The sequence below is a fragment of the Cricetulus griseus genome, chromosome 2, assembly GCF_003668045.3.
Source record: "Cricetulus griseus strain 17A/GY chromosome 2, alternate assembly CriGri-PICRH-1.0, whole genome shotgun sequence".
Classification (NCBI taxonomy): domain Eukaryota; kingdom Metazoa; phylum Chordata; class Mammalia; order Rodentia; family Cricetidae; genus Cricetulus; species Cricetulus griseus.
The window spans coordinates 181,362,999-181,378,401 of NC_048595.1; the positions used below are offsets into that span (position 1 = coordinate 181,362,999).

General features: G+C 39.5%; 1 protein-coding gene across 1 annotated transcript in view; it reads right to left on the reverse strand.

Annotated features, from left to right (window-relative positions):
• Positions 1–15,403, reverse strand: part of Ccdc192 (coiled-coil domain containing 192) — a 177,633-nt gene that overhangs the window by 123,870 nt on the left and 38,360 nt on the right. The window contains exons 3-4 of the mRNA XM_035438725.1: positions 13,035–13,166; positions 10,345–10,401 (exon numbers count right to left, since the gene is read on the reverse strand). Of these exons, the coding sequence (XP_035294616.1) occupies positions 10,345–10,401; positions 13,035–13,166 (189 nt within the window). The remainder of the gene's footprint in view (positions 1–10,344; positions 10,402–13,034; positions 13,167–15,403) is intronic.

Sequence of the window (15,403 nt, forward strand, 5' to 3'; positions counted from 1 at the left end):
TTCAACTCTGGGATAGGAATATCCGTTTGGAAAAGAGGGATGCAAAAGAGCTGAATGCAATAGAGTACACTGGTCATTCCATCACTAAGAAGGTAGAGGCAAGAGGATCCATGGAGCTCGCTGGCCAGCCAACACTAGCTGCCTCAGTGAGCCTCAGATTCAGTAGGAAACCCTGAGTCAGAAAGCAGGTTAGAGAATAATCAGCCTGACATTAACTTTGACTTTCACACTCATATGCACTCCTGTACACACACACACACACACACACACACACACACACACACACACATACACACACCAAATGTAGAAAAGGCATTCGTCATTCTTGTCCATTGGGTATAAAACCCTAAGGTATTTAGAGGTATTATGTATATTTTCATGTAGCATTCTTGATTATATGGCATTTATTGTGTAAATTTCAATCTTAATTCTTACTTGTTTTACTACTAATAATACGATTTTAATACACTTTATTCTGGAGCCAAAGATGTGAAGAACTACAAATCCTAGTTCAGAGAATGATTTAAATGTTGATGGGACAGTTGCTCATTGACATATACAACATCACCTTTTCCCCAGTCCACTGCCAGATTATCTTTCCCAGAATTCCTTGTAGTCACTGTGCCTTATGACTGAATTCTAACCACTGGGCTGCAAGCAGAGGTGAGCAGTGCCACTTCCAAAAGTGTCTAAGCGGACAGTAGACCTGACTGTGTGGAATAGAGAAGACCCCAAAGTGACCGTGGAGCCTGCAAGTTGAAGGAGGATCCTTCCATCTACCACTGAGTAGTGACATCTGACCATGGACACAAACGTGTACGACAGAATAATCTGAATGTGAAGAAAAATAAGCTTCAGTTGTGTTCAGGTGCTGAAATTGTGGGGTCTGTTGGTTATGACAACCACCATTATCCCAGCTAACACGTTAGTGCCTGAAACAACCATGCTAAGATACAGTGACTGACTCCTGTTAGATGCTATTGCTCTTCGCAAAGAGCACCTTTCAAACAATAGAGCAGATGTACTAAAGTACCTGCTGGATATAAAATCCAAGATATGGCTGCTATCTAGTTCACCTATATGCAGGCTTTGCTTACCACACACACAGTTCTGTTTTCTTTGAATTAGTTTCCAACATTTATAACTGAGGAGACAGCTGGATTTTCATCTTCTGAAAAATTGGATGACCTGACTGCCTGGATTTATTCTCTTTTTTGTGTAAGTCAGGCGCCTTCTCCAGGAACATGACTTTTTCTGGCTGTCTTCCATCTTGTACATTATTTGCTTGGGTTTTGACTGAAGGAAAGCTTGCCTGCTGGATTATCACAAATGGATGTGGATTAAAATCATACACAAAGTAGCTACACTATAATTACAACGAAGAAAGACCTTTATTCACATGTTGTGAGCTGGCCTTCAGCTGTTTGAAATTGCAGAAGTAGCCATCAAAAATGCATTACTATTAATATGTATGCTGGTCTGATATTGTCAATGGGTTCTTTTTGTTTTTCTAATATGCCTCTCACTACTTTCTGTAGGATAGTTCATATAAATCTCATTTCAGACCTACCTTACTATAAAATAAATGATATCTTCTCATACCCAATATAGTAAGAATTGCTTATGGAACCATTTCTTTGTCTTGACTTTGGCTATGAGAAATATTTGATCAGTATTTTGTTACAACTATACTATGTGATAAGTTACGACTTACCCACACATATTTTACTTTTCTATGATGTGGCCATTTAATTTGATATATGGCTTCAATTATTATTATGGATAGACTTATAATGAACAGCTATTTCACACATTGCTTTTGTGAGTCATCTCAAATATTTTGTGAAATTAGAGTATAAATGAGTAAATATAGCCAAGCATTATAGTTAATATTTAATAACTATGAAGTTATTAAATATCAAGACAGCAGTTGATACTGAATACTCATAAAGTGCCAGGCTATGTCAGATTTAAATACAAATATTTGTTTCTTTCATCTTGAAAATGGGACAGAACAATACATATTTTGACTTTTTCCTGGATAATTTACTGTAAAGCAGAAAGACTTGTTTGTTTACTTATTACTGTTGTTTGGAAGTTCACATTAAATATAACACATGATTAGAGCTATGCTCTAGACCTCAGAGAACTCAGCTAGTGGCATAGAGTAAAGGCTAAAGGAGAGACTCAGACAGAAACAGCTCCTTCCTGGAAAGTTAGGATGGGCAGAAAGATGATGAGAGGAGGGTAGAGGAAAGACTCATTGTGAACCCAGGGGTAATCCTTAGAGAATTCCAAATCTTCCAACCACTGGGTGGCACCCAGCATGGAGAGAGTGTCAGGGATGATGGTGTGTGCAGTGACAGTTCAGGGGCCCTTCCTTTCCAAGCTCTCCTAGGTGTTCGGCAACACCACTCACCAGCTGGAAAAGCTCTACTAGGATTCAGTTTCCAAATTCTCCAAATCAAAAATAATGAAGACAAGTCATGGACTAACCATCCAATGGTTAAAATGGTTTGCTAAATTATAATGCAGTACAGACAATCCAGCCAAGGAAAGCCAAGTGAGAAGTGATTATAATACAGCCAACACATTCAGCACTATTCCCTAGATTTATCCTAGGTGCAAACTGTCAGTATTATGTGGGTCTGCCCATAAATAGCTGCTGAGGAATTTTCCATTAGGTTAAATATATATAGATCTTTAAAATGGCCTAAAAATGCTCTATTAGAAAGGAATTTTAGCATCCCTCATTGGCTCCAAGTAAAACACTCTAAAGACATCTGCCCAACTTTCTCAGACTGATTAATTCCAACATAAGCTCTAAAGAATATGTAAAGTGTAGACATCATAAACAGTAATTTATTGTCACAGGCAGCATGCATGCTTTGGTCTAAGAGCAGCAGAAGTTCTGAACTGGAATGAGAACAATCTCAGAAATCAGTACCCTAGACTCAGAACAGCTATAGGGGCGTCTTTGCAAGCAGGGATCCTAGCATCTTTGGTTCCTACTTTCCTTATCCGATGGAGAATTACCTCCCAGGATTGTTGTGAAAAAGACATGATATAATGTGGGTAGCAGCACTAGGAAACCATATTGTTAGTGACTCCAAAGTATTCATTACTGTCACATGGTGGTGAATTAGTCATGACAAGCTTCAGGAATGTAGTGATAATTCAGGAGCAGGCAGAAGTGTGGGATGCAGGGGAGGGGGAGGAAGATCAGGCCTTTTTTGGTTTATCATCTGAACAAATGTATGCCTTATGCTGAGCTGAGTTTGCAATCGTGGTGCCTGCTGTGTTAGGACTCAGCCTGGAGATGATTCCCAGTGGTCGGAGAGTCAGCACTGTGTAGCTCATGGACAGTGCTGGTCAGATAGAGAAATCTGGCTGACTATAGCAGAGATCATGGTTAGCAGCATCAGAACTACCTGTGGGACTTTTAAAACCTTACACTGCTGGATTTCCACCCCTGAAGCTTCTGAATCAGGTTATGGAATAGGGACCTCAAAATATGCTTTTCAAACAACTCCCAGAGTGACACTAATACTTCTGACTCAAGGGCCACAGTTGGAAAATCACTGAGCTAATGTCAGCAATAGAGTTCTCTGCTTCAGCTGATTTAATCTGACTCTGACCAAATCAAACACAATGAGACTGTGCTTGAGGGAATTTGGAGATGTCCTGAAAGCAACAGGACCCGGTACAGAAAAAAAGGGTCTAAGAACAGTTCTAGTCCAGGAGGATCAACTTGTTTGTCATGGTTCCTGGTTACCACCGTGGTCATCAGAATACATCTACTGTCATCCCTCTAAAGGGGATCTGGGTGTTACTGGGGAAAGCATGTTCATGGGTGTTTAAGAGCGAAGAAAAGCTAAACAAACCCCAAGAAAGTGCTCTACATTGGGGAAAGATCAGTCAGCAGATGGGCTAGAGTTTTAGGGCAGGGAGAAATGACACACGAACTCAACTGGAGCTTTCGTGGGGCTTTAACTTAGAAAGTTTAAAAAAATCAAAAACTTTCTTTAGAGAAAGAAGTTAAACCAAACTCCTAGGGGAAAACTTCCAGGAGTATCAAGGATGAATCTGCCCATGTGCCAGGTCCCCTAACTAACCTCAGCTACTGACTCAGTGAGCATCCTATGAAACCAGCTTATGAGATTCCAGTTTCAACATATAATCAATCGCCTACCTTACAGACTGAAGAAGGCTACATGGGTCATTTGAAGGATTTCTTCATTGGGATACTTTTGACTGTTAGTCTTATTTCAGAGTTTAAAGAATACATGATGCTACAAAAGAATAGGAGCACTTGAATGCCTACCACCTGATTATCCAGATTTCCATGTTGAAATAACTCCATTGAAGATTAATAGAATTTCGAGTCCTGGGTAGGTCTAATGGATAATTAGACACCAAGGGACAAGATGGGCACTGATATGAGGGCATAGTGGGGTTGAAAACACAGGGCTACTGTACAGTTTAAGGTCATTAATGTTGAATTAGGCAGACAGACAAAGCACTATACCTCCAAATACTAAAGCTCAACAAGAAATGGATTCGACCACTTGGAGGGCATTTGTTTTTTAAAGGTTTCCCCTCTTAAGATATCTAGTCTTAATTCAAGTCATTATAACTTAAACAATTATCTTCAAGTGACTATAAACATTCACTTCAAGTATTTGTTTTAGCTTGTGCAGGTTTCTAAGCAGTTAAGTAACCATGGGATAGAGAGTGAAAAAAATTGGCCAGGGCAGCTTAGTTCTGTGGGTGGCCCAGTCTGGGTTCTCACATCTGCACTGGGAGAAAATAATCTTTAAAAAACTTTTAAAATATAAGCTGCTTCTAGGAACAGTAAAGTTAGTGGTATGAGATTTTAATCTTCAAAATATTAGTAAGTGGCAATGCAGAAATATTAAAGCTTGCATCGTTCTCTATTTCATAGGTGTCAGTTTAATTATATAAAAATATAATTCATCTATTGAGTTCTTTATGACTGACCTGAATAAGTCCAGACAATAAGTTGTTATTGTTCATATTAAGATCACTCATTAAATATATTTTTCACCTGTAATAGGAATCTATCACAATTGTTTGTTTGTGTTTTTAATTTGCATTTCCATTACAGGAAATTATTATCTTTTCTCCTTTGTATTTTGAATGATGAATGTGCCCCATAGTCCTGGGCATTTGAAAACTTGGCCTCTAGATGGTGGCATTGTTTGGGTAGCTTAATGAAATATGGCCTTGTTGGAGGAAAATGTCACTGGGGGTGGGTTTTGAGAGTTTAAAGAACCTTCCACTTTTAGTTTGCTTTCCCTGTTTTGTGCTTGCAGTTGACAATGTGAACCCTCAACTTCTGATCCTACCACCATGCCTGCCCTGGTTGCCATGCCTCCCTCTGCCATCATGGACTCTTATCCCTCTGGAATGATAAGCTCAAACAAACTCTTCTGCTTGTGGCATTTTATCACAATAGAAAAGTGACTAATACATGTTATATCCTGACAGTACTAGCCTCAGATTGAACTGATGATTTGCATAACTGGTATCTTTAAGGAATATAATTCTCTCCCACAATTTGTTTGTCCAGAAGCATGAAGTATGGGTCTGTAAATGTCAAAGTAAATTACCCTTTAGTTTGGCTATATCATTTCTTGCTTTATTGATTTTCAAATTAGAATACAAAATAATGGATTTTATTGTGACATTTTTACACATATGTCATTGTGATTGCTCACCCCTCACCCCCATAGTACCTTCCTTTCCCTCTGTCTCTTGTGTTCTTCCTCCTCCTTGAAGTAGTTTCCCTTGATTTCACTTCACACATAAGTATACACATGTAGCTAAATCTACTCTCTATGCATGGGAGAAAGCATATGATAGTTTGTCTTCCTGCCATCATTGTTCCTCTTCTCTTCCTCTCTCCTGCTCAATCTATTTCATTAAAATCTGCACAAAGCGCTGAAGAGACACTGAGGGAGATATAAAGATAGGCCCGTGTTCTGTTTTCCAAGAACCCAGGTTTGGAGAAAAGGCTGACCACAAGAGTCTATTCCATCATGGGGTTACAGTGCCATGACGGAGTGAAGAGAAAAACACAGAAATATGAAAATACCAATACTTCTGGGTCAAAGAAAACTTCCAAAAATAGCTATCTTGATCAAGAATGAGAAAAATATGGCAAGCTGAATAGAGAAGATGGATATTCTATTTGCAAATGAATGAGAAGCATAGTTCCTAGAGACAAAACAGTATGGCACACTTAGAGGAAGGATCACATGCACATAATGGAGATGATGTAGGAACAGTGTTCCCACAAGAATACACACAGTCTGAGTAGTGCCTTCCCTGTGCTACAAATATGCCAATGTCTGACAGTTTGTTGCCCAAGCTTCCATCACTAACATTCTTCAACATCACATGGTACTGTAAATATGAGGAAAACTGAAAGTCATTTTATTAATGGGATCAGTCAGAAACTGAGAAGAGTAAAGGAAAGAGGGCCAGGGGTTGTGTTTGCAAGTACTATCCAGTATGGTCTTCGGGAAATTGGAAAACCAGTAGGTGGTTTTCTTAGGGTTATTATTGCTCTAATGAAACACCATGACCAAAAGCAACTTGGGGAAGAAAGGGTTTATTTTACTCCATTCGCTGTTCATCATCCAAAGAACTCAGGCCGGGTTCTCAAACAGGGCAGGAACCTGGAGGCAGGAGCTGATGCTGAGGCCATGATGGAGTGCTGCTTACTGGCTGCTCAAACTGTTTTCTTACAGAACTTAGGACCATCAGCCCAGGGGTGGCCTACCGGATAGGGTAGACTGGGCCCTACCCTATCAACCACTGATTAAGAAAAATACCCTACAGGCTTGCCAATAGATGGCCAGCTATTATGGAGGTATTTTCTCAAATAAGATGCCCTCCTCTAATGCTGGGTGTTGGTGGCACACACCTCTAATCCCAGCACTTGGTAGGCAGATGCAGGCAGATCTCTGTGAGTTTGAGGCTAGCCTGATCTACAGAGTGAGTTCCAGGACAGGCTCCAAAGAAATACAGAGAAACTCTGTCTTGAAAAACAAAATCAATCAATCAATCAATCAATCAAACAAACAAAAGACTCCCTCCTCTCAGATGACTTTAGCTTGTGTCAAGTTGATATAAAATTGCACAGCACAGTGGTTAATTTATACAAGTGAGCATTTAAGGAAGTTACAGTGCAATAGGAAATCCAGTCTTTGATTGGAGCCTCAAATTCCTAAAGAGGCTGAAATCAACAACACCTAGAAACTTTTTGTCTCTCTCCCTATTATTTCTTAATTTTCAGAGTCCTCAGGGATCTCAAGATCTTTCCATTTTTCACCCAGAAAAACCTTCACTCTATCTACAAAGTTCTGTGGCCACAATCTTAGTTCCTTAAGCCCCACCTCTTCTTTCATAGATTACATTCTCTTGCCAGAGACTCTCGTCCACTTCGTTTTGTTTTCTAAGCCCAGTTTAAATCAGTCACTCTTCCCTTCCTTTTCTTCTTTATTCCCCTTTCCTATGCCTCTCTACCCCCTCTTGTACTAGGCCTTAAACCTCATGCTTCAAGCATGCCAAGCAAGCACTTTGAGCTATGGGCAAAGTCCTCACTTAAAATATTTATACATAGATTTTATCCTTTTTCTTCTCAGCCAACTAAACCCCATGCCACTAAAACAAATGGGCTCCATTGTGATGGGAGAGGGATAGCAGAAGGCTCTAAATTCTTGTATGTTAATTCTTTGGAACCATTTACAGTAACTAAATTATACAATGGTCAGAAAAGGGTAGAGAAGTAGTAGCATAATGAAGTAGGAGGTGCAGAAGTCAGGTTAACAGATCTAGGCAGAACCCCACAGCCAGCTATATAAGGATGGAGGAGGAGATGATTAGAGTTTTAAGACTGCCTTTTAATTGGTATCTAGAATAATCTCACAGTGTATATGAGCCACCATGGCTGGGGAATGTAACCAAAGGATGTATTCAAGACACAGACAAAGAAGATAACAAATCTGACTTGCTGATTCTGAGATAGTGGCGTGATGTTAAGTCATATTTAGGAAACACTGCTTTAATTTGATATGAGATGTCAGCAGTCTCCCAGTCTGTGTGCTTTAAAATGGTACTTATGGTTGAACATTTTGGAAGACTGGCTATACCAGGATGATTTCTAAAGGAAATAATCCACTTTGCTTTGTTTCCAACCCCTATCCCCCCCACACACATTTTTTTCTTTCTTTTCTGAGTAGGTAGTATCATCATCCTACTGAAGATTCTCTCCAGGGATAATGTTTTAAGAAATGTACCTTAAAAACACTTAGGGATTATAATCACAGGATGATTAAGGCAGAAAGAACATGAAGGAGGTGGAGGTGGCTGTTGATCTGCATAGAAGTATGAGTTGAAGGGCTGCAAAGGGATGATTCACATCCAGGGCACGGAAAGAGAAAGGGATGTTGGAAGTGGCATTCAAGATGACCTTTGACACCTCAGAGAGCATGCAGAGAAAGTCATTTGTAAAGACACTCAGTCATGATGGCAAAACCATGAATTTCTAAGTATTAAAAGTAATCTAACCTTTCTAAGATTCAGTCTTTTAACCCAAGAAATAATGCCCAACTTAATGGGTTATATTAGAATTTGAAATTGCTACAATAGGAAGATAGAAAGACCAACTCAATAAATACTACTATTAATTTCCATTTAAACTTTCTCGATGAATTAAAGAACACCCTGATGAATGTAAACTGGTATGTTGAAACCTGGGTGTTGTATAGTTACTTTAGAAAAATCTAGAAACCCTGTACAAAAAATCAGTGCCAGTTCAGATGAGCCTGGGACAATAGAAGCTTTGTGGGAGCAGACACTCTTCTGGAGTTAGGAGACAGAAGTAGATATCACAGGGATTTCCCCAAGGCAGCAGTGACTTGGAGCTTTGAAGATCAGCCTGTCTTGAGGAGATACTGTAAGATAGTACCAGAAGCTGAGAAGTGTATCTGCTTTTCCTCCTTGCACACAGATGTAGGGAACAGAGTAAGTACAGAGCTTTCCTTCCACTACAGCAATTATCTGGCACCCTTGGGGTACCTGCAACAGACTGATGAGCTAGTGTGCCTACTTCTGCTACTATAGGTCTCACAGCCACAATTGCAGGCACAAGTCTTTTTCAGTATTGGTCAAATGAGTATACAAGGTCAGAAGAAGACTAGGCCTAAGGATTAAAAGCTGTGTCCTGACACATAAGGTGGTTTTTTTCTTCAGCACAAAAGATGGGGCAATTAAAAAGATTTTCCAAAGTCAGCTCACTTCACATAGTCAGTGGGTGGTCATGAAAATTCATTATTTTACAGTCTTTTCTGCTTGTATTCTGAGCTGGTCTGAGGAACTTGGTACTATTGAGAGTCGTCACTTGATACAACTTGCCAGTATCCTTAATCAAGTTTAGCCTGTGCAGCCCAGATGGAGATGGTGATGGAGATGACTAGAAGGATGACAACCAGCTTTGGAGACATGTTTAAGGTGCCAGGGTCATTTTCAGAAGTAGTTGGTGACTGATTTATGGACATGAATATACAAGGATATCCTGTCAGTGCTCATTAGTTCTCTACACAGACATAGGCTAACATGCAAATGAATTTGCCTCAAGAATTTATGAGGTCTTCATCAAAGATGTTCTGGGAGCAAATGGGCATTCATGTACTCTGATTTAGGGTCACTTTCCCAAATACCACAAGACTTGGTGTCAAATGAGCTCACATAAAATATGCTGCTAAAGACTGACTCAAAGTTTGGAAGCATTGGTATTAGTGGCTTCTACAATCACCCAAGGTCTAATGCCCCAGCAAACAGCATCTCTGGACAGCTTGCCTTTTGACACTTTCCAGGGACCTTTTGCATGAACTTAAGTTTCAGCATCTCTGCCTCAGATCTGTATTACATATGTCAATAACCACTGATCACCATTCAATCTCCCCACTGGCTTTCCTGGCATCCTTTTCTACATTTAGGGTTCTTCAGATGTGCCATCAACATAGACTGGTTACACCATTTGACCACATTTCTCTTTGTGTGTCTCATATATATATAATATATATATATATATATATATATATTATATGAGAGAGAGCATCTTTTTTCATCTTTAGCATCTGCAAGAACATGAAGTTTACTTATGGAGAAGTTGTTAAAATATCGTATTTTAACTTTATGATTTGTTTTGTAGTAGTTAAACCTCATTTATGACTTCTGACAAATTTCTGTTCTTTTTCAGGATTACAGTGACATGAATCATGAGATCAAAAGAATAAGAAGGAAAACACTTACATGGGCTGTAAGTTTCTCTTGGGAGGCTTTTACCTCCGCCTGCAGCTTCTCGATGTACTGGAAAGGAGAAGGGGATAGAGAGCAATGCCTAACTCATCATAGTCAAAGTGTCCCACAGGTAAATGTCTGCCTGTTCTCAATCTACTGACTGGCAGCATTAGGATGATAGATAGGTATTGAAATCTGTACCAGAAAGGCCATTTCTCTGTCTGTGAGAAAGCCTGAGGGCAAAGTACAAAACTGCTAGGGAAAAAAGGTTGCTTGAGGTGATGAGGTTAATGCTTGTGTGTGTGTGTGTGTGTGTGTGTGTGCGCGCGCGCGCGCGCACGTGCACGCATGCACGTGTGTGCACATGTGTGTTGCTGTGTATTCATGCATATACACGTTTGCAAAAATAGGCATACACAAAATCTTTGGACTGAACAAAAGTCAAATTTACATAATGATGCATACATAATTTTTCAGAGATCTATCACTTTAAAAATTAAAAATATGTGTGCTGTATAGTTTTGTGTCAACTTGACACAAGCTAGAGTTATTTGAAAGGAGGCACCCTCAATTGTGAAAATGTCTCCATAACAACTGTCAAGCATTTTCTTAATTAATGATTGATGGAGGAAGGCCCAGCCCCATTGTGGGGTAGTTCCACCCTTGGACTGGTGATTATGGGTTCTATAAGCAGGCTGAGCAAGCCATGGAGCAAGCCAGTAAGCAGCACCCCTCCATGGCCTCTGTGTTGACTTCTGCCTTCAGGATCCTTCCCTGTTTGAATACCTGTCCTGACTTCTTTTAGTGGTTAACAGCAATGCTGAAGTGTAAACCAAACAAACACTTTCCTCCCCAACTTGCTTTTGGGGAGGATATATGTGTACAGTTGATGCCATGTACAAAATAATTAGACTATTAAGCTAATATTTCCCAAAAGGACACATTATCAAAAGAAAAAATGCCTAAATGTAATGAAAAATTTTAATCTGTGAATGTTCATCAGTAAAAAAATTACTTTTACCAAATGTAAATGTTGTATTCACTTCCATTATCTCAAATATTTATTTAAATTATCATTATTTTATGGAATGCTAAGGATCGGCCCTTGCACATCCTAAATATAAATCACTACATTTACCAGAGATTTTAGGTTAAAGACTTGGGCTCCAGAACTCCCCATAAACTAGTCCCAGGCCCCTATCCCAGTAAACCAATTTAGAGAAATGTAAAGCAAGAGAAAGGAGATATTTATGTAGTATGACCACATTGGGAAGAGGAAAAAATATACAAGTCCAGTGACCTTGAAGTCCGATTTTTGGAGCTCAGACGTGAAATTTGAAGGCAAGAACTTTGCATAGTAAAGCACTGTGGGTCCCAAACAGCACTGTCCCAAACAGCACTGGTCCATCAATTCCTCAGCTGCATCTGCCCTGTATGGTGGTCGTCTAACACATTAAGTAGTTCATTTCAGAATGCAGCCTCATTTTTGTGGGCAATTGCCCTCATCCAGGGGTGGGGTGCCTTTTCCTCCCAGGGTTTGGTCTTCTAGAATCCTAGGTGACTATAGGTTTAGACAATGAGTTTTCTCTATGCCTTCAGCCAGAAACACAGAATGAGGATGTCCAATTTCACCCATGCTTTTAGTTGCCAATGGGCTATGAAGATGAGTCAACACTTTTAGTAAAAACAGCTTCTAAGTGCCTGTTTCATTACCACTGAGTGACAGGCCCATCCCATTAAATGGGTACTTTCAACCCAGCAATGGCTTACAAGCTTGCCATAACTGGTTAAAGTAATGACATGACCTTTTTGGGGGAGTTAATATAATATTCTTGTGGTACCCTTTTTTCTTAAGTTTTTGAGCTGGCTTGTATCTCAATGTGATTCCCAAAGTTCCTTCAGTATCTTCATGAAAGGTTTTCCCTCATTGAAAGAATTCTGGTTTGATGGTTTTCCATGGTACAATCTGACTGTAGCCTCAGGACATATCTTGTGTGAACCCTCTGATGGATGCTGAGTTGGGTCTTTCTGCTGAAGGCTTTCCCATATTCAGTACACTTGTAGGTTTTTCTCCTGTATGGATTCTCAGATGTAATCTAAGTGTTGATCTCTGGCTGAAAGTGAGAAAAAAGAAGGAGGAGGAGAAGGAGGAAGAGAAAGAGGAGAAGGAGAAGGAAAAGGAGAAGGAGAAGGGGAAGAAAGAAGAAGAAGGAGGAGGAGGGGAGGAGGAGGAGGAGGAGGAGGAAGACGAAAGCTTGTGACCATTTTGTATGTCTAAACATTTGGTTAAAAAAAGAATATTATATTAAAGTTAGTATCCATGTGTATGTATTTCAGTACATATATCTCCAGATCCAATTATAAATAGACATACCCAATTCTTGAGCTTTTATGACTTTTTGTGTGGTTGGGATTCAAACCTAGGGTGTTGCCTGTGCTAGGCAAGTTTTTGTTTTTTTTTTTTTTAACCACTGATCTATATCACCAGTCCACAGTGACCTTTTTAAAGTCTTGAATGAATTGAATATTTTAGGAGGAGAAATAAAGTTTAGACAGACAGTAAAAAAAAAAAAAAGAACAAACATCTGTGGTTGACCACTGTCCTCAACCTTCACAAACCCGCATGTATATTTGTGCTAGTGCACAGTCACACCCCCACACACATACACAGAAAAAAAAGACATGACCTTTCTTCCACGTACCTTGTCTTTTTCAAGAACCATATTTTCATAGGACTGTCCCCTAATCCTCTTCTGGCCCGCAACCTCTAGCCTTTCTTCCAGCAAGGAAACTTTCTTAAGCAGTTGTGATTTTGCTTCTTCAGAGGCTAAAAGCTAAAGATACGTTTTTATAAGGACATGGAATTCAGTGATACTTTAAGAGCTTTATTTTTAAAAAGGTCAATCTAGGAATGATTTGTCTTCTACTAATGTCTGTTAAATCTTTTGGTAAAGAGGTTTTGCAACCTTCTCTCCACAAAACAAATGATGAGAGGAAGAAGGAAATATTGTTGAGTTCATTATTTCAAACATGGGTAAGAGAGCTAGGAACACAGTCACAACACAGGAGACATCTCTGCTTATCAGGGTCTCATCACTCACCTCCGCTGTGTTCTGAGGGCCCACAGTGGCAGGCACAGCTGCCTCTGAATCCCATCTTGTGGTCACATAAGGTTCTTGAAACTTAACTCTTGGGAGTCTATAGCTTGCCACAAAGTGTGTGAGTTCTCACTCACTTGAACACTTAGTGTAAGAGCAGTAGTGTTGGAGGCAGAGGGGAGTGTTGGATGTTAAATGTTGCAAGTTAAATTCTGTTTAAAGCAAGATCTATGTGAAATCACAACCAAAACACCCTTTTGTTCTTGTTCTACTCTTCTGAACCCTCCGGAAGGAGTGGGTATGGTGGCCCTAGTCACTTGGAGAGCTCTCTAACTGACTTCCTTTCTCTGAGACAGCTCACTGTGCTCTATCTCAGAAACTCAGAGGCACTCTTGAGAAGCACTGGAAAACTGGGAGAATTTTGTGTTCACTGCAACTCCCTGGTGAGCTCTGAAGCATAGATTACCTCTGAGTATCTCTTTCACATCATCCTGGATGTTACTGCAAAGTCCCCTCATCACATAATAATTAAAACACCAAACGTACAGAATAAAGAAAGAATATTAAGAGCAGAAAAGGAAAAATGCCAAGTAACATATAAAGGCAAACGTATCAGAATTACACCGGATTTCTTCTTGGAAACTCTGAAAGCCAGAAGGCCCTGGATAGATATTCTACCAACTCTAAGAGAACACAGATGCCAGCCCAGACTATTATACCCAGCAAAGCTTTCAATGACTATAAATGGAGAAAACAAGGTATTCCAGACAAAACCAGATTTAAACAATATGTAACCACTAATCTAGCCCTACAGAAAGTACTGGAAGGAAAACTCCAACCTAAGGAAATTAACTACATTCACAAAACATGGGCAATAGATAAACCCACTTTACCAAAACCCAAAAGGAAAAACAGGGTAAATCCACATACAATACCACTACCAACAACAAATCAAAAACAAACAAGAATAAGCACTCAGTGGTCCTTAATTTCCTTCAATATTAATGGGTTTAACTCGCCTATAAAAAGACACAGGCTTACAGAGTGGATACAAAGACAGAATTCATCCTTCTGCTGCATACAAGAAACACACCTCAAATTCAGAGACAGACATTACCCCAGAGTAAAGGGTTGGGATCAGATATTCCAATCAAATGGACCCAAAAAACAAGCTGGAGTAGATATCCTAGTATCTAACAAATTATATTTCAAACTAAAATCAATCAAAAGAGATGAAGAAGGCCATTTCATATTCATCACAGGAAAAATCCATCAGAAAGAAGTCTCAATTCTAAACATTTATGCCCCAAATACAAAGGTACCAACATTCGTAAAAGAAACATTATTAAAACTCAAATCACAAATAAGGCCTCACACATTTATAGTGGGAGACTTCAACACCCCACTCTCACCACTGGACAGGACCACCAGACAGAAACTCAACAAAAAGACTAAGGAACTAACAGAAGTTATGGCCCAATTGGGACTAACAGACATCTATAGAACATTCCGTCCAAACATAAAAGAATATACCTTCTTTTCAGCATCACATGGAACCTTCTCTAAAATCGACCACATACTTGGCAACATAGCAAACCTCAACAGGTACAAAAAAATGTAAAATCCCCCTGTGTCTTATCAGACCACCATGCTTTAATGTTAGAATTCAAAAACAACACAAATTGCAGAAAACCTACCAACTCATGGAAATTGAACAACGCTAAATTGCACCATTCCTGGATCAAGGAAGAAATAAAGAAAAAAATTAAAGAATTTCTAGAATTCATTGAAAATGAAGACACACTATACCCAAACATACACTTTGAAAGCAGTAATAAGAGGAAAGTTCATTGCTCTAAGTGTTCACATGACAAAACTAGAGAATAGTCACACCAGAGAGTTGACATCACAACTGAAAGCTCTAGAACAAATGGAAGCAAATTCACCCCAGAGGAGTAGATGCCAGGAAATAA